This window comes from Amphiura filiformis, chromosome 17 (assembly GCF_039555335.1).
Source record: "Amphiura filiformis chromosome 17, Afil_fr2py, whole genome shotgun sequence".
Classification (NCBI taxonomy): Eukaryota; Metazoa; Echinodermata; class Ophiuroidea; order Amphilepidida; family Amphiuridae; genus Amphiura; species Amphiura filiformis.
In genome coordinates this window covers 24,717,939-24,740,124 of record NC_092644.1, presented here as the reverse complement: position 1 = coordinate 24,740,124, position 22,186 = coordinate 24,717,939, and the positions used below count along the sequence as shown (strand labels likewise).

Sequence of the window (22,186 nt, the reverse complement as noted above, 5' to 3'; positions counted from 1 at the left end):
AAAAATAGCTGATCATTTAAAGAAAAAATAGCTGATCATTTATAATGCATAAATGAATAAAGTAATGCAGTCAATTTGAAACATTGAGGCCGTTCTATTTTTCAAAGGTCATTTAACTGTTAAATGTAGTGGAATATATCACGTATTGATAGGTAGCAGGTGGAGCAAATTTTGTCAGCGGTTTTTGTTGCCGTTTGTTCGCAGTGCCTATTTATCTATAAAAAAAATAAGAAAATTAAAATTAAATTAAAAAAAATTCACAATATTCGTTCGTAAAATGGGGACAAAATCCAAAAACATTTCTGGACCCTTCTTCACATAAAAGTGGGGGCAGAAATCAAGATTCGAACAAGTACCATTCGCCATTCAAGGCGCACCCTCTACCGACTGAGCTAACGGGTCAGACAATAGAAGGGTGTAATTTTGAACTGAAGAATATTAAAAAAATATGAAGAAATTACAATGTTATAAAAAGATTTACCATTTTTGAAATGAGTTAGGTATAACGTATGAATCGATTTACAAATTCAGTCCAATGGCACTTTAAGAAAGAATACCTAAAGAAACCCCAAAACATTTGCTGCTCTAGCAACTAATCTAGTGACCTAAAGTATTGGGTCATGTCACGATATTTTTTTCTGAGGCATTATGTTCAGGTTGCTCAATTTAACATACACGTATCCTTAATGCTGTTGAGATTTTACAAGGATGGCGCTCTCACATTTCTAAGAATCCAAAAGCGCCATTAGGCGAACGTTTACCAAGGATTATTAAATCAGGATGTGACACTTCGTAATTTGCATGTGTCCAATTCATATGTTAATAGCATATTGTTATTAAAATGATGGTCTGACCTGGCCAGAGGGCGTTAATATAATAGACGTTTGATCAAGGGACAGAGTAGTTGCCGTTTGTATCGGCTACCGAACGAAACATAATTATTATGCACATTCCGACCAGACTAGCTTTGCCAGGCAGAGTAGGCCATGACGCGTAGGCCTATGTGCCGATTGCCGAACGTACATTTTAAAGTATTTGCATAACTCTTTTGCATGAAACTGTAATTGTCATCTAAAACAGACAAACAAAAACAATATTATTTGAAGTTTTAATCTTTAAAAAATTACCCTATTTTACTACGGTAAATTAAGATGGCGGTAAATTACCATGTAAATTAAGCGGTAATTTACCGACTCACAACACTGACATGAATACAAGTTTTAGTAGGCCTATTATTTAATAATATTATTTCCTCTATCGTTTGATGTAGGCCTACAATGGTACAGGTTGGGGGGGCAAAATAGTTTCGTACTTAATATGAGGGTGGGGTCATAACTTTTTAAGGTCCATTAACTTGTGGGACCGGGGGTCAACAACGTTTTGGGTTCACGAAGAGGGGATAGGGGGGTTAAAAATTTGTAACACGAACAAATATATTGTCCCCACCAAAGTATTTCTGAACACTCCCTAAACTTAGTTGATTTTCAGCAAATGTTATTTTTCAGTGAGTTTTGCTTTTATTCTGTGTTAAATTATGGCAAACGGAAACAATCAAAATATGATGTAGCAAGGAAACAAATACTATAATCGCTCCTGGGTGTCACCCATGCATACTTTTTGCATACCGGTAGGGGCCTATTGACAATCACAAAGTTTGAAATTGCAATTGTTTAATGTAGGCTACTCCCTAACAGAATACGTTTATAGACACGCTGGCGAAGTGACGTATTTAAATCGGATTAACTACCATAGGCCCCTAACAATAGATGAATACAATTTTGACTATATCGCCCGCACTCACGTTCATGCAGTAGGACATACCGATGCATTGAACCATAGGCCTAGATGTCAAAAAAATGCTAATCACTCATGCACCTGTAAGATTAGTCTCTTTGAAAAGAACGGTATTGTATTCAATCTATTATATGATTGAAGACAGACGGCTTGACGTGAGCCTATGATTTTTTTTCTGGGGTCTTGTGGTGTACGCTGGTTATCATCGATGTTGAAGTGCCTATAATAGTTCAATGTAAGAAAATGAGCCAATAGACGTGATGAATAAAGATCGGATTTTTGGATTATTAGTGGCGGTATACAATTAAATGTCAAAATTACGGTGCTTTTCTACTTTTCAACAATAATTCATACTGGCAGGCTACACCAATAAGTGTATTAGTGCAGATTGATATTTTTCGGGATACTTTTCCACAGGGAGGAAGCACATGGCAAAAACTATTGCCGCGGGTGCCATTTTGGAAGGTCACGTGATTTTTTGACTTCAAATACTCACTGTATTTCATATCTTATGCTTGTCGTATATTTCCTTTGTATTATCGATAGTTAGTCTCAATTTCGACATTACTATATCAACAAGACATGCCATTATCAAATTAAAAGACTTTCTTGCAGAAACAAATCACTGTGGCCTGATGGGATCATAGTAGTTGACCCACTTCCGCCCGGTCTAACCTTGCTTGGGGGCGCTTTTTACTATCTTCAACAGGTTCGATTCGCTAAACTTACGACACCTTTTGTGGTGACCTCAATCACATGGGCTGAGTAAGAGTTGATGTGAATTATTCATAACCGATCGATACCTTGCCTCACTTTGTTGAGAGCAAGCCAACAAAATGTCCATAGGTTTGCGTGGCTAAATAAAAGCCGTGAATTTAGTGTCACCCCCCTGCGTTTACGGCCCGGGGTTTACGGTATATCACAAAACAATTGAAAACCCATTCCATATGGAACAGTACGCGAACAGATAACAAATAAACCCTATAGCTAATTTATATCTCATTCATAAAGTTAAATAAAAGTTAAAATCGGTGAAAAAGAGGAGCATGCTATGATAACACAAAATGCCAAAGTTTCCGAAATACATCACACTACAAATATTACTGTATCCAAATGCTTGTTAAATTACTCGCGCATGCTCCAGCCACTGGACCAATCACAGTGGACTCAGCGAGATCCTGCCGATGTTTGCCGAATGACCAGCCGAACTTTTAATCTTCGTGTGTTCGGCACGGGGATTTTAGAAAGGTCTTTGTGGGTTGAATGATGTTTTGAATTTGACAACTTTCTACTCGCATTTAGACAAAATGGCAATATACACGAAGTTTTTTAAACCTTGAAAATCGGTGAAGAGATAAGGAAAATAATGACATTTTTCAGCGCACATGTTTTTGATCATCGGAATTTTTAGGCAAGTTGACAATTCTGAAACATTTTGAGGTATAAATTTCATCGCAAGATTCACAATTTCTTGGGTTTTTCGATGAATACTTTGATTTTTTTTTTTATTGGTAAACTACACAGTATAACACTGTGCAAGTTTTAACGTGTTACATTTACGAGTTTTGTGTTACATTTAAGCCAAAGTTGGACCAAATTTGAGTAATATTTCGGATTTTCCCGTTTCTACTGCACCGAAGATCATAAGGCCGAATAAAAATAAAACATGTTTCTTGTCCCCTCCCGCTTCCTTTTTTGAGGCCGCTTCAAATTTATTTTCAGTTTTTTTAAATTCAGTCAACACTTTTGAAGAAAGATGTCTTGGAAGTTGAGATGTTTTCTATAGCCTTGCCAATATGCAAGAAACATTTCAGGATGGTTCTGTGATCACTAGCAGGGGCGTACCTACCAGAACAATAAAATAAAAAGGGCCTCAAGCCTCACTTCCTCCTTGTTTAAACCCGGACGAGAAACATGTTTTATTTTTTACTCGGCCAAATCATCCTCAGTTACGCTCCAGAAGACATGCAAATGCATGGAGTACAATACCAATCACCTGTTTAACTGGTATTGATCAAAGTAATTCTTTGTACTCCATGCATTAGCATATCTTATGGAGCGTGTCTGAAGGATGATTTGATTCACAACGGGAAATGCAGGGCAGCGTGAGTGAACACGGGTCACTGAATTAGCATAAAGGTCACACAAAACAGCTTCCGCGCAAGCGTGGTAACCTCACAGTGAAAAGTTTGACCTTACAAAGCTGTCGAGTATTTAGATACAGCAGTATAGTGTGTAAGTTCGTAGTGCATCAATATTGTTCAGTTGTTATATCGGAATTTTTGAGATGCAAGTGGCGATATCCATTCCATTTCCATTTCCCATTATAATTGCTGGACTGCAGCATCACGGAGTTTCATGTAGGTATCCTCAAGACCTTTTCGTTCTCGGAATGGTTTGGTTTCATCAGGAATAATTTCGTATTTCTCTTTTGGAACATACATGGCTGCTGCATGGTAAGGCTCTTCGATAAGTTTTACGAAATATTTTGCCAACTCTTGGGTCCTACAAAATCAACATCCATAAGGAATAATCGCATGATCATGATAATGATAATAATGAATACCAGTACCACATCGTCACAATCACTATACCTTCAATACAGCGTCATCGTCGTATTTTTGTACACTCCTCGCTGTCATCATCATCGTCGTCGTTGTTATTGATGACTAAAAGTCATCATTTTAATCATCGTCATCATAGTCATCGTCTTCATCCTTCTCCTCCTCCTCCTCCTCCTCCTCCTCCTCCTCCTCCCTCCTCCACCTCCACCTCCTCCTCATCCTCCTCCTCCTCCTCCTCCTCCTCTTCCTCATCATCATCATCACCATCATCATCATCTTCATTACTTACTGTTGTTCTCTTCATTATCGTCATCTTCTAACCCCGGCTTCTAACCCCTTCCTTTTCTTCTTTTTCTTTTATTTCCATTATTATTGTTATTGTTGAAATTATTACTATCCTCAATATCATCATGATTTCTTCATCGTCACCACTACCAGTGAGTAGTATTATACGTACGTATAATCATTCTTGGAGAAGGCGTCCACTACGGGATGCGAAATGTTTTCATATAACTGGTTTTCCAGTTTACTGGTTTTATGCAGGTTTGTTAAGATTCCAGGAGGACACAATGCGTTCACTCGAATCTTCTTTTGCACCACGATTGGATCAAACGTCTACATAAAGAGAGACAGTTAAACAGCATTGGTTTTGTGTAATCATTATTCTGTCATTCATGAAAATTCGCATTGCTCTGATAACATTAGAGCCTGTGGCTAATACACGTACGTGAGAAATTGACTCAGTGCATTATTGTTTGGCATGATAATGTTCGAATCAAACATTACCTAATAAATTATGCATTGGCCCAGTCAAACAGTTTTCATATACTTCTTGACCCTTGAGATGTAAGAATTTTACAAAAAACCCTAATTTTCAATCCGTTCCACCACCTGTTCCACGGATTCATAATCAATGATCTGTATTAATGGTCTTAACCCTGGAATTATGGACATTTTTGGGCCTCATAACTGCTGAATTGTTGCTCTAAAGTATATAAAATAATACATCTAGGATCCGTTTTTTTGTTTTTTTGTTTTGTTTTTTAATCTTGACAAACTGAGAAATGTTCACCAAAAATGGTTGAAAATGCTAAAAGTTGCTCAGATATCATGAAAAAGCCTGATTTTTAGCTAAAAAAGTAACCGTTCGTAAAGTTACGAATACCAAATACGGTTGTTTTTAGACGTAACTTTACGAAGGGTCCCTGTAGTAACCCATTATAACACTTACGACGGGTACCGTTCGTAAGTAAGTTAAAGGAGTATTTCGTGATCCTAGCATCCTCTTTTTATGGCATTTTTCAGTAGATATCCACGAAAAAAGCTTATTCCCAAAATTTCAGTTGATTCCGATTTTGCGTTTGCGAGTTATGCATGATTATGTATTACACTGCTCCATAGACAATGTGTTGTAATTTCGTTCTGGTGCACCAGAACGAAATTAAAATTTCACGATATCTTTGTCAAACGAATTAATCTGCAAGAAATATTTTATACATAAACATTATGTAGCCAGAGGTTTGCATTGATATAAAAATCTCAACTTTTTTTGAGAAAAGTGGGGGGATGATGCTGTGGATCACGAAATGCCCTTTTAAGTGAAATAGAACTTACGACTCGTCGTAAGTTACGAACGATTTCCAGATTTGGGAAGCGTCGTTAAGTTTATTGAAATGAACCCAAGGTCTTATAAGTGAAATATTGAATGAATTACACCTATGTTTGAAGCACATATCAAGCGTATTATACTTAAATGTTTGAAAAACTAAACGCTCGTTTTTTTACTACAATCCTAAAAGTGAAATTGACGTGACGGCTATGAACACCCATTTCACAAAATAGCCCACGAATAAAAACATTCTAGTTTTCAAACATAGAGCTATGTCGAGTAATAGTCCAATAATAAGATGATTGATATTTGAATCAGGTATTTTCATAAAATTCGTATATCTTAAGGGATCTGGAATGAGCGTTTATGGCGTTTCTACAGTATTTTTGTGGGGCATAAGAGCACCTCAGACGTATCGAATTGCATTCTGAATACGAAGCATGTCTTTCTGATATCAAATAATTTTCATTTTTTGAAATTCACGATATATTACAAATTTTATGACAAATTATTAAAATTTGATATTTTTCAAATTTTTGATATATAACAGTCCTCGAAATAAATTTGATAAATCTAATGATATATTCTTTAAAGTGTATGTAGCTGGGAGGAAAAGCCGACGATCAATTGAAAATTTTGACCTTTTATATTGAAGATATGGCTTTTTTTCCCAAAAAGACATTTTTTTGTGTTTTTTTTGGGGAAAAAAATCCATATCTTCAATACGAAAGGTCAACCTTTTCAATTGATCGTCGGCTTTTCATCCCACACTACACTTTAAGTACATATCATCAGATTTATAAAGTTTACTTCGAGTACTGTTAAATATCAAAAATATAAATTTTAATCATTTGCCATAAAATGTATTACATTGCGAATATCAAAAATCAAAATTATTTGATATCAGAAGGACATTCTTCGTATTCAGAATGCAATTCGATATGTCTGATGTGCTCTAATGTCTCACAATAAATACTGTCCAAAGGTTCATACCCCACCCCTTAAGAACAAAACAGTTAATTTTCAAAATTCAAAAAGTACAATCATCGACAAAGGTTTGTAATATTTTTTACCTTCTTGCCATGACCTTGCTTGAAACGTGTTTTTGTCAAAAATAACTCACAAAAACATGCAACATTAATCTGGAGAAGGAAGGGGTATTCGTATGCTATGGTTTGCGAGGATGTGTTTTACAAGAAAGTACCCCACGTGTTTTTTTTAAAACAAGTCCCCAAAACACGTTTTTGTTGTACTTGTTTATATATAAATCGCCTTGTTTGCTTCAAAAATGTCATTTAACACCTCGGTTTTAGTCAAATTATGTCATTCTAGTAACCATTTTGTTTAAACTTTTTTCAATTTGTGTTTTTTTCAATCGCATTATACTTACAGCAATTTCTCTTGTAAAACCCAAAATGGCGTATTTAGATGTCGCATACACTGGTATGAAAGGTCCAAGGGATATCGCTATAAAGTGAGATTAAAAATACGTGCAGGTCATTTAAAACATATAGATTTACTTTAACCTTATTTTCATTATATTATAATAATGTTGTGATAATAACGAACCCTGGATAACTATAAACTGTCCCGTTTTTATTGTGCTGACTGTAGAGGGCCCTGGGGGGGCACTTCAATATGAAATGGATATAGGTGTAGGGCTGGCACTTTCGCACTAAGGGGCATTCGGTGAGAGCAAAATGTAAAAAAAATATGGGGTCACTGGGTGAGAGCATGGTTTTTTTAGCATTCGGTGAGAGCAAAATGTAAAAAAATATGGGGTCATTGGGTGAGAACATGACATTTTTAAAAATGCAATCTTTGGGTGAGAGCCGAAACAGCGCCACAAAAACCTCGAAAATCGAATTGCTAGTTCTAAATGGCTTCAAATTTCATTGTTTTTTCAAAATAAGTAACAAAATCAGTGAAAAATGAAAGTTGCTGTTCAAATTGAACTTGTAAGGGTCTTTGGGATCGACAGATCAAATGGAAAAATATGGGGTCTTTGGGTGACAGAGCATGTGTTCGTAAAAAAATATGGGGTCGTTGGGGGACAGCGATGCTGAAAAAGGGGGTCTTACCAGCCCTACATACGCGTCACCTCCAAAGTTGGAGTGCCCCCCCCCCCCGGGTAGAGGGCGTCATCGTGGAACATGTATTTAGTTTTACATTGTTACGTGCCTCCAAAATATTCCATAATATTTATTAAAAGTTTATGTATTTTGTCATCAGATATGTGTTTTCACTTGTTTTTGTTTATCTCCATTTGCTTGTACGTAGAATATTCTGAAACTCAATGGAAAATGCTAGTAAATAATCATATATAATGTAAACTACTAGAAATCAATGATCATGCATGCCCCAGAAGTTTCTAGAACACTAAGTGGTGGTGCTATTAAAGTATAAAATGTAGAATAAATGTAGATACGTATATAGCGCTTTATGCCCTAAACAGCCTCAAAGCTCTTTACATTTATTCCGCCGTCATTAGAATATGTCGGAACCACGTCTGCAGCCTACAAGTGGCACAGGGTCCATCAGTACAACGACTGTGACTACCCCTAACAGCTTCCCATTGCACCTGGGTGGGGTGAGGCAAGCGGGGCAAGCGCCTTGCCCAAGGGCGCAACACGGTGGTGGGACGGCGAATCAAGCCTACGCACGTCGTGCAAACTCTCGGATTATGAGTCCAAGGCCGTAACCACTGAGCCACCGAGCCACCGAAGTATCCATGTATACAGGCAAATGGTTTTGATTGGCTTGTGGTGATGTAATGAGCTGTATTTAGAAATGATGTAATGTGCTAAAGTATATAAGGTCTGGCGAGTAATTAAAACAGGGCAGCAGTATGAAGTTCTAAGAGGGAACTCTGTGAAACTTATGTTAGCCAGTAGTGGTGATAATTGTGAAGTCTCCAAACTTTGGTTCGCCGTTCTTGTGTGTTGGAGAGAATAAAATACGCCAAAGGCTGGACATGTAGTAGAGCCAATAGTGCTTGTTTTTGTCGAATAAAAGAAGCGGGAGACTGAAATATCTCCATCAACGAACTGTGGTATTTTGCTAGACTAACATAGTGTGTTATCTGTTTGTCAAGTGGAGCAGAAAGCAGAAATCTCCGAGAGAAGAACTTTTTTCAACATAGAAGACCATTTGGAAAACACTGTAGCATATCTGCTAGGATATTGAAATTATAGTCTTCAGGACTTGGACTGAGACTGTTGTAGACCAGGGGTTTCCCTTGGGTAGACTGGATCTTGGACATTGCCGGATCTTGGATGAAGAACTTAGACCATCAAAGGAATCTCATCAGACCTTCAGGCAATCAAGATCACCAGGCTTAGATAAGTAACCAGAGCATAAGGAGATCTTTGTAGTAATTAAGGTAAATTGTTATATGATATTGCATTGTGATTTGGTTTACAGCCATACTGCACTAATTAATAAATCCCATAACCCTTTGCGAATGACGTGGCAGCAACGATGTGCACATCGGCGTGACGATATCACATGTCTACCCTAGTAGCGTAGCCAGCCGGGGGGGGCAAGGGGACATTGTCCCCGACAATAAATGAAAGAAAAAAAAAATGCCCTCTGACAAAAAAAAATGAAATAGAAAATCTGGAGGAAACCAAAATTCACCCCTATTATGTGCCAAATAGTGTAAAATACAAAAGTTTGCGTGCTGCGCCCAAATTGTCACAATAAAGCAGTTTTCATCATGATCATGGGCGAAAATCATATCAATTTGTAACTTATTGCATTTAAAATCGTATGACAAAACAGGCGAAAATAGTAACTTTTTGCACAAGATTTGCAATTTACCAATTTTTGCTATAAACATTGAATTGTGTTATCTGTTGACCTAATGAAAAAAATTGTTTTAAGGTGGAGTGTTAGCTTTCGTTCGATATAAAAAAATCTGATTGGATGAAGGGAACACTTGAGGCTTTAACAAAAGCCAATCACAAATGCCTATTTTCCACTAGATCTCACACAGCTCTTATGATGCTATGCACTCAACCTTGTAGTATAAACAAGACTGCTTGGATGCTAGACGGAATTATCTGTGTGCTCGGGTGCATCGAGGTGGAAACTGTGCGTAGATGCATTCATAATCGTATAATCAATCATAATTATGAGTGTAGAATACTAAAAATAAAGCCCTTTTTTAGAAGCTCGAAGTACAGTCTCTCTGAAAAAACGGTATTTATTTATGAGGCAACTGCATTTTTTTTTGTATGTGCCCCCGAAAGTTTATTTTGACCTCCCCCCACCAAGAAAGCTGGCTACACCCCTGGTCTACCCGTAAAAGCTTAAGGGATTTACCTAAAAGGTCAATTCTTACCGACTTCCGAGGATGTGTTTATGATGACACCTCCACCGCAACTTTCACCTTCCATGTATTGTACGGCTAACTTGGTACCGATTATTACACCGTTCTATTTAGGATCGGTAGAAAGCAACAAGAAGTCATTGTGCTATATAACTTGTGGCACAGGAAGCATTTGGTTATATTTCGAAAATGCACCCTCTTAATGGTCTATTAGGGACGCTCCATTAAACTTCAAGGAGGGGTTAGGAAGTTGGGGTTCTGGGAATTGTTTTTCACCGCCGAATGCGGCATGGTTTTTTTTTTTATAATTCCATGCATAATATACACAGTTAGGTTAGGAAAGGGTTTTTTTAGTGTTGGTGGGGAGAGTTGTTTTGCTCTTTTTTCAACCCCCCCCCCTTGAAGTCTAATGTTGCGTCCCTTAGCACTGGATATATCTGACACATATCTGCACGTGACATAATTGTAGGGTACAAGCTGTATCAAAATGATTGGTACCGTTAGTTTCCTTTGATAATGGATGAGTCTGATACAACACATGATCGACATCATCCATATCATAAATCAATGGTATTACAAGTCATAAACTATATATTTGGAAGATGCAGGCTGTTCAATAAACATCTAAAATTAATTGATGGTACCAATCATTTTGATACATCCCGTATAACATATAGCAGGGAAAGCATTTTAAAGTGTGTTGCTAGAAGAAAGAAAGGCCGCCGGGTAGCATTTCAGAACCTAGCCGGGTATAACAATAATATTGTAACTGGACAGTGTCTATGGTTGTGATGATACGAAGGAATATATTTATTTGAATTTTTCACTAAATTATTAATGCCATGACAACATCTACGAATTTAAAAAGATTATTGTAAGTTGCTGTAAGACGTAGATGTTTCGCTAAATATATAATACCAAACCACATGAAAATCGTGCAAATTGTGGTAGATTATACAGTTCAATGCAGGCGGCGGATGACATGATCGAGCCGGCAACTCGTGAAACCGCCCGGCCGTATGGCATTTTCCATATACTCGGTTAGTTTTGTGGGGTTCATTATCGAACCCCAACGGTTTTAACTTGTATTTATATTATTTATCAACATAGGCCTATTTGTTTGTGATATTTCAAGCGTTTTAAAATTTCAAAATAATCCCATTCAATTACACGGTTGACGATGAAAATTTACTGAATTTAGGGACTGCACGTCGTACACCACCTGGTTCAATGCAAAAACACCAAGCAACCTCACGATAATACGCAACGCTTCCGTCGACCACTCCAATAGCGCTAAATGCGTAACCAATATTTCCCTCACTTACTTTACTCTAGGGAAATAGGGGTACTTATACGTGACATTACCATACTGGTTCATCCTCCCCTCTTCCATCCCCTCCGTTCATCATTGTGCAAGCATAATACTATTACGTTTCACATTGTAGCTCGGAATAATGGCTAACATTGTTGAGGTCTTGGACTCTGGTGTTTGAAACCCCAAGTTCGATCCCCGGTGGAGATGTAAATGATTAGCATGTATCCGCTCTCTCCATAGTCAGTCTTAAAATAACACGTAGGGCGCCAGACTAAAAATTACTTAAAGGTCATATATATTGCTGGCACAACATCATATCATTGGCAAGCTAATATTATGAGGACAATGAAAATGACTCCTTTTTTGAGAAAATAAGACGTTTAACATTGATATTCCGCAAAAACCAACTTAAGCGGTGAGTTCCTACGAACGAGACAGATTTGACCTAGAAAAAAGTTGACGTCATGAAATGAGATGTGCCTGCTTTGAGAGAAGGGACTATAAACATTCTCAATGCACAGAACGTACACTGTTGTTGTTATCAGAAAAAAACCTCCGAATTAAAGTATTAAAAATTTAATGGTTTTTAAACATATGGATAAAATCAGCCGCTTCTTTTTTTATATATATATTAGTAAATTGTGATATTACAATTCATATGTATATCAATATCATGAGAAATATTTGGACTACAAAACAAAAAAATATTTTGAGCCTAGAATTTTAGCGTGATCAATCTGAGACTAGTATATTCAGGTATAGTGATCAATATTGTATTTATTATGCAAATAAACAATTTCTATGAGCTGGTAGCTAATCTATGCATGCCTTTGATGACCATTGAAGGTCGTGCATTTATACATGAATCATAGATCATCTAGATGATCATGAATGAACATGAAAAAAGCTCTAGGCTCATTGTGTTTAATATCGTGAACATAGGCATGATAGTGTCCGCTTCATTTACTTACGTCATCAGCCCGCTGCCTTGAAAATTAATTTCGCTTCGAAAGGAGGAAGGACACGTACGAGCCCGAACTTTACCAACACAATTTCTCTTTTTTCAGGAGAAATACGCATAAAATATTGCAACGAGTGTCAACTTGTAATGTAATAATTATTCTCTTCGAATGGAGATAAACTTGTTTTTGCAATAGATACGGTATGCCCTTTAAGCCATCGACTGCATATCGTTGACCAACGCCGTGATTTAGGTATTGAATTGGACTACTCGTCGTGGAAACAACTAGCCAACCAACAATACAGTAAATTTTGTCCCAAGAAGCAAATTTCAAAAAAGATATGTAGAAAATGAAATTATACCAAGTTTCCCCTTTTGATTTCATTAAAAAAAAGGAGAACAATAATATACTTTTGTCTCATACTGTGCTTCATATACAAGAATAAACATGACGTACCAAATTTACTTGCAGCATCCTTTCCCAATCAGCTTCATTCACTATTCCTGCATTATTACACATGATATGAAGGGTGCTGTACGTTGCTATGACTTGCTTGAAACATTCTGCGCGGGATAGAAAGAAAGTATGAATTCAGTACAGGGTGTATCAAAATGATTGGTACCGAAGACTTCTCATTTTTGCCGATTTTTTTTACTATTTTCTGTGCCAGTTTGGGGTTAATTGTTTAAATATTTGTAATTATAGTAGCTTTATCTTCTCTAAGAATTTTAGATCATAAATATAGCACATTCTATTAAGAAGTTACATGATTCTAAATGAAAGTAGGTGTTGTTACACTTTTCATCGTAACGCGTGATCAGTAGCGCACCATTTTCAAAGCTCTTTACAGCAAATACCTTGTGAGGATGATATGTTGAAAATCATGGAAATGTTTAATATTTTCCCTGCCTATTTCTTCATTCATAATATATATTAATGTAATATAAATCAACATTGATTGCTTGAGAGTAATATTATGGACTTGAATAATTTAGGTGGGGTGAAAGAAGTTTGTGTATCAACACCATCATGGGCGGTAATTTAAATTGTATTTTTGAGATTACTATTAGTAGATGGTGTGGCAGAATGGCTATAGACTGTAGACAATGTAGGTTAGTTTAGAACTGGTACAAGTTATTGGAATGGCTCCACAGTATTCCACACTTCAGTGTGCATTCATAGTTAAGAATCACTGGTCGACACGAAGATATGGAGAAGTGCAGAGAAGATTTAGGAGACAGTTTCTAAGAGCAAGGCGTATCCAATTCATACATGTTATAATTAGCAATGCTTCAAAATTTGATATGGCCAGTTACAGAACGGACCCATCCCAGTTGTTAAGTTCTTTCAAGATAGGGCTTCACCTCACACTGCCAGAGTCGTAAGGCAGGGACTTCAGGATATATCTTTCTAAAAGCATGTGTAAAGCAATTTTATGTTATGTATACTGAGGTGAGATATTGAAGAGTATGCAATAAATGGTTCAAGCAGTAAACCTATTCATCTTGTGTCAAACCATGATTACGTTGATCTTCATTTAAATGACAATAGCTCCCAGATGCATGAACCTATCAACTTCAGATTAATAGATCAATAAGTTAACATATGCCCCTTTCTATTTATAGTACAAAAACTATATTAATTTTCAATTTTATATTTTTTATATATTTTTGAAAATGTCACATAGCCCGGTACCAATCATTTTGATACACCCTGTAATTGTCCGGTTTACGGAAGTTTTGACAGATAGCACGAAGCTTTCTAAATTTATGACAGTATTTTTTTTGTGGGACATGAGAGCACATCAGACATATCGAATTGCATTCTGAATACGAAGAATGTCTTTCTGATATCAAATAATTTTCATTCACGATATAATACCAATTTTATGACAAATTATTCAAATTTTATATTTTTCAAATTTTTGATATATAACAGTCCTCGAAGTAAATGTTATAAATCTAATGATATATTCTTAAAGTGTATGTAGCTGGGAGGAAAAGCCGACGATCACTTGAAAATTTTGACCTTTCATATTGAAATTTGATATTTCTTTTTTCCAAAAAGACCTATTTTTTTGGTGGTGTTTTGGGTAAAAAAATCCACATCTTCAATACGAAAGGTCAAAATGTTCAATTGATCGTCGGCTTTTCATCCCACCTACATACACATTAAGTATAAATCATCAGATTTATAAAGTTTACTTCGAGTACTGTTAAATATCAAAAATGGTCAATTTTTAATCATTTGCCATATAAAGTGTATTACATTGCGAATTTCAAAAAATCTAAATTATTTGATATCAGAAGGACATTCTTCGTATTCAGAATGCAATTCGATATGTCTGATAGGCTCTAATGTCCCGCAATAAATATTATCCAAACGTTCATACCCCATCCCTTAAATGAGCTTCAAACGTTCATACCCCATCCCTTAAATGAGCTATGTAATTGGAAATAATGTAATTATTTAATTATTTAATTAATTAATTAATTAATTAATTAATTAATTAATTAATTAATTAATTAATTAATTAATTAATTAATTAATTAATTAATTAATTAATTTATTTATTTATTTATTTATTTATTTATTTTTATTATTTTTATTTTTTTAATTTTTTTTTTTAAATAATGCCTCGCACCTTCCATCTGGTCTTTAGATGCTACGTCACATTTGCAAACGTGAATTCGTCCTGCACCGAACTCCTTTTCTAGTTCTGTCTGTGTTTGCCTCGTAGCTTCTTCATTGATATCTATAATGAATACTGCCTACAAAAGAAATCAAAATATTATAAATGGGTTCACTTATCAGGGAGTGTGCAATCATTTTTATACACTCAGCGTGTTACTATAATAGAGTGCTAAAATCGCTCCTCTACCACAAGAAATTTTATCTTACCCCCCCAACATGTCGCAAACCATTGCCATTATTATATATTCATAACCTCATTAATATACGCAGCAAGTGCGATCCAATCACAGATAATAACTTTTAAATACGCGGACGCAAATGCAGGTCATTGAAAAAGAAAGGATAATGACCGCGTCTCGTGACGTAGCTAAAAGTACGATCTACAATGACCGCGTTACGTGACGTGTTACGCGTTCGAACAATTTACGTGGACGCTGGCCGCCGTATTTGGACAACGCATGATCGGGTGCTAGTGTGATTGGTCGCTAGCTGTATTTCCCTAATGGGCTATTCGGGGTTTTTACAGGGAAAACGACAGATAAAGTTAAAATTGTGTTACGGCTGTTTTCAAAATAAGAGAAGAAAATGTGACGTAAATTGAATTTAAAAAAAGTGAAAAGTGACGGTTATGAATGAACTAAATGACTTTGCATCAGTTATTTTTCGGGTATTGTGAAATATCTAAACAGGTAATCGGGTGGTTACCCGCTAGATTCCCAAAACAGTCATCGGGTAGTCATCCGGTACCTATTACCTGAAATGTATCCACTATGGTTTCCCAAAATTTTATCGGGTATAGTCACCCGCTACCTATCTAATTTGCATGTGAAATTTGCCGGTGTCTACCCGGTGACTATCGGGAAGTTATCCGAAAAAGTCTCATTTTTTAATATGGGTGGTGTTTAAAAATAAAATGTGTTGCTACTGACAAGTGACAAGACATGTACCTACCTTAGCTTGTTTTTGAAGCATTATTTCAACCATAGCTTTCCCAATGCCACTTGCTCCACCTGTAACAAGCGCTACTTTTCCTGCAATATCCATGATGTTTTTTACGTTATTGATGGAAATAATGTAAGTACGAGTGTACATTTAATATCACTTCCGAACCAAAATGCGACCTTGAACCGTGTGACAACGCTTTGATGTTTACTGAACCCGGTTACTGACTAGGGATTAGACAAGTTCAATTACGTGTACCGCAATAACAAGCGCTACTTTTCCTGCAATATCGATGATATTTTTACGCAATTGATAATAATGTAATGTTAAGGGGGTACTACACCCCTGCCCAATTTTGTGTCTATTTTTGCATTTTTCTTTAAAATTATAGCATATTGGGTACAAGTAAGATATGTATATTATAGGGGCAAGGACTACAACTACTACACTGGACATTTTATTTCAGTACAGACAACAGTTGTGGAGTTGCAGTCAAAAATGAGGGAAAACCAATATTTGATCTGTAAATCAATAACTACTTGCTTTGAGTTGCTGAATTTTCAGTACAGTAGTTGTAGTCCTTGCCTCTATAATATACATATCTTGCTTGTCACCAATGTGCTATATTTTTTTTAGAAAAATGCAAAAATAAGCACACAATTGGCCAGGGGTGTAGTACCCCCTTAAATAATTTAAGAATATATAAATATCAACAAAATGCGACCCTCAACCTTACTGATAAAAATTGTTTGATGTTTTGAAATTCATTTACAACAGGGAAATCAAACTGCAACGGGACAGAGTGCAAGGTCGCTTGTCTCTTACAGGGTGTTTTTATTTATTAATTCTTAAGCACGTTTACCGGTAGTTTAATAACAAATCCAGCAAAGACAATTTTTTTTAAACATTTTGAAAAGGTCCCAAACATTGTAATATAATATCATGTTGACACATGATAAAAGTGTTGACAAAATAATATTAATTATTTATTAAGTTAAATCGAACTCTGGAAATAAACAAATTATCATTTTGATAAATTAATTTGATACAAAATTTAAAAAAAAAGGTTTTCTTTGTTTTTTAAAGTCGATTTTTAAAGTTATTATTTATACGTTTATATCCATTGAAAAACATTTTAATGGACCTTTTGTGTTTCTTAGAAAGTTTTCCAAATAAGACCTTTCCATATGCAAAAGTATGAGAAAATATAGCAAATAAGTCTCTTATGCTATGACAAAACAACATGCTATATGTTTCCTAAACCACAATATTGTTATATCAGATGGTTTGAGATGCAAGTGGTGATATTTCCATTTCCATTATAATTGTTGGACTGCAGCATCACGAAGCTTCATGTAGGTATCCTCGAGACCTGTTCGCTCTCGGAATGGTTTGGTTTCATCTGGAATGATTTCTTCTTTTGGAACATACATGGCTGCTGCATGGTAAGGCTCTTCGATAAGTTTTACAAAATGCTGTGCCAACTCTTGGGTCCTACAAAATCAAGAACCACAGTGAAATTACATGATCATCAATACATAATAATAATAAAGAACCACATCGTCACAATCACTATACCTTCAATACAACGTCTTCGTTATTTTTTCTACACTCCTCCAACTCTTCATCGTCATTGATTTTGCTGCGGTCGTCATCATTATCATCATTGCTATTATCATCATCATCATCATCATCATCATCATCATCATCATCATCGCATCATCATTTTCATTACAATCATCCGCATTATCATTATTAACATCATCACTAACGTTCTCTATCTTCATCATCGTCACCTTCAAACCCCTTCCTCTTCTTTTTCATTATTTCCATTATTATTGTTAAGTTGATATTATTATGATCCTCACATATGGAAAGGTTTGGCTACAAAACGATTCTCTTATAAACACATCTATGCACAGTTTCCATAGCAAATTTAGCCAAGCAATGCCTTGTCTCTACACAGTCTGTGTTTACACAACATGGTTGAGCGCACAGCATCATAAGAGCTGTGTGAGCTTCTAGCTGGTGACTAGTGGAAAATACGGCATCTGTGATCTGTGATTGGTTTTTTTGTTGTTGGTTTTTTTTGTCAAAACCCTGAATGTTCCCTTCATCCAAACAGAAAAGTTTTTATATCGAACGAAAGCTAACACTTCCCGCTAAAAACATTTTTTTCAATGTTTATAGCAAGGCGAATGTTGTAAATCTGTTGAAAACGGCCTATTCAAGCACAGCTTATGACCAAAATGTAGGTTTTAATAATCAAAACCCCGAATGATACTGACAATATTTTTCAAATTGTATGTCATTAAATGAAAGAGCACACCACACTTACATTACTCATGGACTACTAATAATTCCAATAATCAATGGCCAATTCTCTTTAAATTAGAAATTTTGTACAAAAAGTTACTATTTTCGCCTGTTTTATCATACGGTTGTAAATTCAATCTATGATTCAATGATCTATGCATTAGCGCTTGGAAACAAGTTGACATGATAATGATATATCATGATGATTATTTTATCTTCACCATAGCGAGCAGTATTATACATACGTGTAATCATTCTCTGACAAAACGTCCTGTATGGGTTGAAAAATGTTATCATATAACTCGTTTTCCATTTTTCTTGTTCTATGTAGATTTGTTAAGATTCCAGGAGGACACAATGCGTTCACTCGAATCCTCTTTCGCACCACGATTGGATCAAACGTCTACATAAAAGAAACGGTTAAATAGAATTGGTTTTGTGTAATCATTATTCCTGTCATTTATGCAAATTGAATCTTATATGTGACTGCACACGACGAATGAGCCGCAAATTCCTCTTCCAGTCAATTTTGTTTTATTTTGTGTTTAGAACATATATATCATAAGCTTCAAAATGGTATATCATTTGACTTCAAACGAGATCCAGAAGCGGGATTATGGTTTGTTGAACTTTGCTCCTTCAACAAAAAGGTAGCTTTTTTCGTTTCTACACGTGTCCCTTTTTCCACATTACTGGTAATAACTCTCTTGTTAATTGTTGGTTATACATACCTAGACAAAATACAATGCTTTGTAATCCAATACTTGAACAGGATTTAGGCAAAGCAAACAAAGACCAGAGCTATTTGAAAATTTTATAGAAACAGGTAGAAGCTTATTATCCTCTTCAGCAATAGGATTATTGATTGGTTTAAAAGATGTTTGACTAACGCTATTAAAATCAGATACTTGTCGCACAAACTTGAAGTACCTATTCATACGACCTTCATGCACATTTTACACTGTAACTCAGAATACAATTTAGGACATTTACGGCTCATTCGTCGTGTACAGTCACATATTTTGAATTGTCAGCCAGGAACGTAGCATTACTCTAGGTTGGACGAGATTATATAATGTCGTCAAAGTGCATGTTTTCTTTTACCTTTACTATTTCTCCTTTTATCTTCCCCCTATTCTTTTTCCTCTTTTTCTGAATTTTGTATGGCTCTGCATGCTTGAGAAAGACCTGTCTATACCACTGTAAGTTTCAAAGATAGTGTATGCCACGATCGCTGCCTTAGATACAAGGCTTTCCAACTTCGGGAAAAATATGATTTGCTTGGCCAGAACCCTAAAATTTATCAAAATTCAGATTCATACTTGGAACAATCATGGATATTCTAATAAGCTGAATAAATGGGAAAGGTCAAACTAAATTCATGAAAACAATATTGAACATTCGTACTATGTAAACGTTGTTATCCAACCCCTTAAATTATAGAATTTGTGCTTTGAATATTATAAGATACTTTCATGGAGTGGTCTGAGAATGAGGTATTTTCGTAAAATTTGTATAATTTAAGAATTAATTTTCAAATGTCAAATTCCAAAAGTACAGTCATCGACAAAATTTGGAATATTGTTTGCCTTTTTTAGCCATGACCTTGCTGGAGAAGGATGAGTATTCACATGCTATAGTTTGTGATAAGTAATGCTTGTCGAATTATGTCATCCTAGTAACAATTTTGTCCGATAAAGACGTCAATCTCTTGGTACATATGAATGCATGCCCCTTTTAAGGGCGTATTTTTGAGTTTCTTGGAAATAAAAATAAGTCCTATAAAATGTCAAGGTCATCAGAGATCATTACCATTTCGTGCTTTTCGTCCAAGTAAACACAATACAAAAAGAAAGTCTTCATTTATGTAACCTGTCATAAATCTAACCATGCTTATGTTGTGACAGTTTGATTGACGCAGTCATGAAGCATCTTGTTAGCTAGTTCTAATTTGATACCATATTTGCTACCAAAACCTCTAATTTGACAAAGATTGATACCAGTATATGATATTTGGTGCATTTGTAAAAGTTGCAAATTAAAAAAGGAGCACGCAGAGCTGTAGGGATGAATTGCAGAGCCTAACCATTGACTTAGCCTGAAACAACCGCTAGGTCATATCGATCGCATCATCCTAATATTCACTAGTAAAGCATTGCAAAAAATCCATGTGTTTTAAAATAACAATTGAGTAAACCGGACACTATAAGGCTGTTCGCGAGCAAGAATTCCAACTGCGTGATCATGTGGATTTGCAACTTTTGAAAATGCACCAAAATTCATATACTGGTATCAATCTTTGTCACTTTAGCGCTTGTTGTAGCAAATGCGGTATCAAATAATTGGAGCTAACAAGATGATCGTGTTAATCAGTTCATTATGATTATGATTATGTAAGCGAGGGCTTTATTTATGATGTGTTTATTAATTCTTGATGTGCTGTGTTTTCACATTGTTTTTCCGATTTGTGTTTCTCAATGCATAATACTTGGGAACCAAGGGAGAGCAATGCCAGTGCATTGATTGGTCACCCCAGGTTAAATAAGAAATCAATAAATCAATAAATACTTACAGCAATTTCTCTGGTAAAACCCAACGTGGCGTATTTTGATGTCACATACACTGGTATCAATGGCGCAAGGGACATCGCTAAAGAACAACGAGGTGGTCATTTAAAACAATGTTATAGATTAACGTTGACCTTATTTTCATTAAATGATTATAATAATGTTGTGGCTTCCATACTGACGAAGACTGGATAATTATTAACTGTCCCTTTTTTATTGTGCTGACTGATCCTGGTTATATAGGAACGTTTTATGATGATATCGCATTCGTGAGCATTAAGGAAGTGACGACGTTATTAACAAATTCTTACCGGCTTCAGAGGCTGTGTTTATGATGACACCTCCACCACAACTTTCGCCTTCCATGTACTGCACAGCTAACTTGGTACCGATTATTACACCGTTCTATTTAGGATCGGTAGAAAAGAAGAAAGTATTAAACAAATTTTGTAATTGTATGTTCATGGATGTGATCATGGAATACAAGGGTACATGTCCTTCTTTTAAAGCTTGGTCACTAAATTGTCATTAATCGTTTGCTCATTCGTATATTTTATTTTAGTATCACGCTATGCAATGGCGGCGAAAGCATTAAAATGGGGGTTGGGGACGAGCATTATGTTGTTCCTGTTTTATTGGGACGTTTTTTTGCGCGCACGAGGAGCGAGAACATTTTCAAAAGTCAGCAGTTTACCCTATTTGGGACCCAAAACACGGTGTTTTGACCCCCCCCCCTCCCCACCCACACACAACAACACACCCACGTTCCGCCGTGTATGACGACATATACGGTTAGATAGAGAGATGAAATTAAAGAATATTGTGCGGTAAAACAGCTAACTCGCGCAAAGATATAGGTGGGCCAGACAAATGACTACTCGTCGCGGAAACAACTATAACATATTGACAAAACTGTAAAATTTGGCCACAAGAAGCTATATATCATTAAAAAAAAGAGCTTACATTCCTGTTAACACAATTATGTAGAAAACGAACTTACTATACGGAAATGATGTTTTACTTGCCAGATTTTAAAGAATTTTTTAAATCAATGCAAAGATGGGGTGATTATTTTATTTACATACACTAT

General features: G+C 35.8%; 2 protein-coding genes across 2 annotated transcripts; both read right to left on the bottom strand.

Moving 5' to 3' along the window:
- Nucleotides 1–3,867: 3,867 nt before the first annotated feature.
- On the bottom strand, nucleotides 3,868–16,386 carry LOC140138353 (15-hydroxyprostaglandin dehydrogenase [NAD(+)]-like). The gene is made up of 7 exons (XM_072160258.1): nucleotides 16,223–16,386; nucleotides 15,222–15,348; nucleotides 13,034–13,140; nucleotides 10,313–10,406; nucleotides 7,358–7,434; nucleotides 4,816–4,973; nucleotides 3,868–4,299 (listed from the first exon to the last, which is right to left on the bottom strand). The coding sequence occupies exons 1-7, from the start codon at nucleotides 16,361–16,363 to the stop codon at nucleotides 4,119–4,121; spliced, it is 885 nt and encodes a 294-aa protein (XP_072016359.1). The 5' UTR covers nucleotides 16,364–16,386; the 3' UTR covers nucleotides 3,868–4,118.
- A 1,146-nt stretch (nucleotides 16,387–17,532) lies between these two features.
- LOC140137085 (uncharacterized) lies at nucleotides 17,533–21,496 on the bottom strand. The gene is made up of 4 exons (XM_072158743.1): nucleotides 21,408–21,496; nucleotides 21,102–21,178; nucleotides 18,775–18,932; nucleotides 17,533–17,707 (listed from the first exon to the last, which is right to left on the bottom strand). Exons 1-4 carry the CDS (start codon nucleotides 21,460–21,462, stop codon nucleotides 17,533–17,535), a joined length of 465 nt encoding a protein of 154 aa, XP_072014844.1. The 5' UTR covers nucleotides 21,463–21,496.
- Nucleotides 21,497–22,186: the final 690 nt, after the last annotated feature.

Coding starts and splice junctions, on each gene's coding strand:
- LOC140138353 (XM_072160258.1), bottom strand. CDS start 16,363: ATGTACACTCGTACTTACATTATTTCCATCAATAACGTAAAAAACATC. Junction 13,141..15,221: donor ATCTAAAGACCAGATGGAAG/GTGCGAGGCATT, acceptor TATCCCGCGCAG/AATGTTTCAAGCAAGTCATA. Junction 4,974..7,357: donor GTTTTACAAGAGAAATTGCT/GTAAGTATAATG, acceptor CTCTTTATGTAG/ACGTTTGATCCAATCGTGGT.
- LOC140137085 (XM_072158743.1), bottom strand. CDS start 21,462: ATGGAAGGCGAAAGTTGTGGTGGAGGTGTCATCATAAACACAGCCTCT. Junction 18,933..21,101: donor GTTTTACCAGAGAAATTGCT/GTAAGTATTTAT, acceptor TCTTTTATGTAG/ACGTTTGATCCAATCGTGGT. Junction 17,708..18,774: donor TTGTCAGAGAATGATTACAC/GTATGTATAATA, acceptor TTGATTTTGTAG/GACCCAAGAGTTGGCACAGC.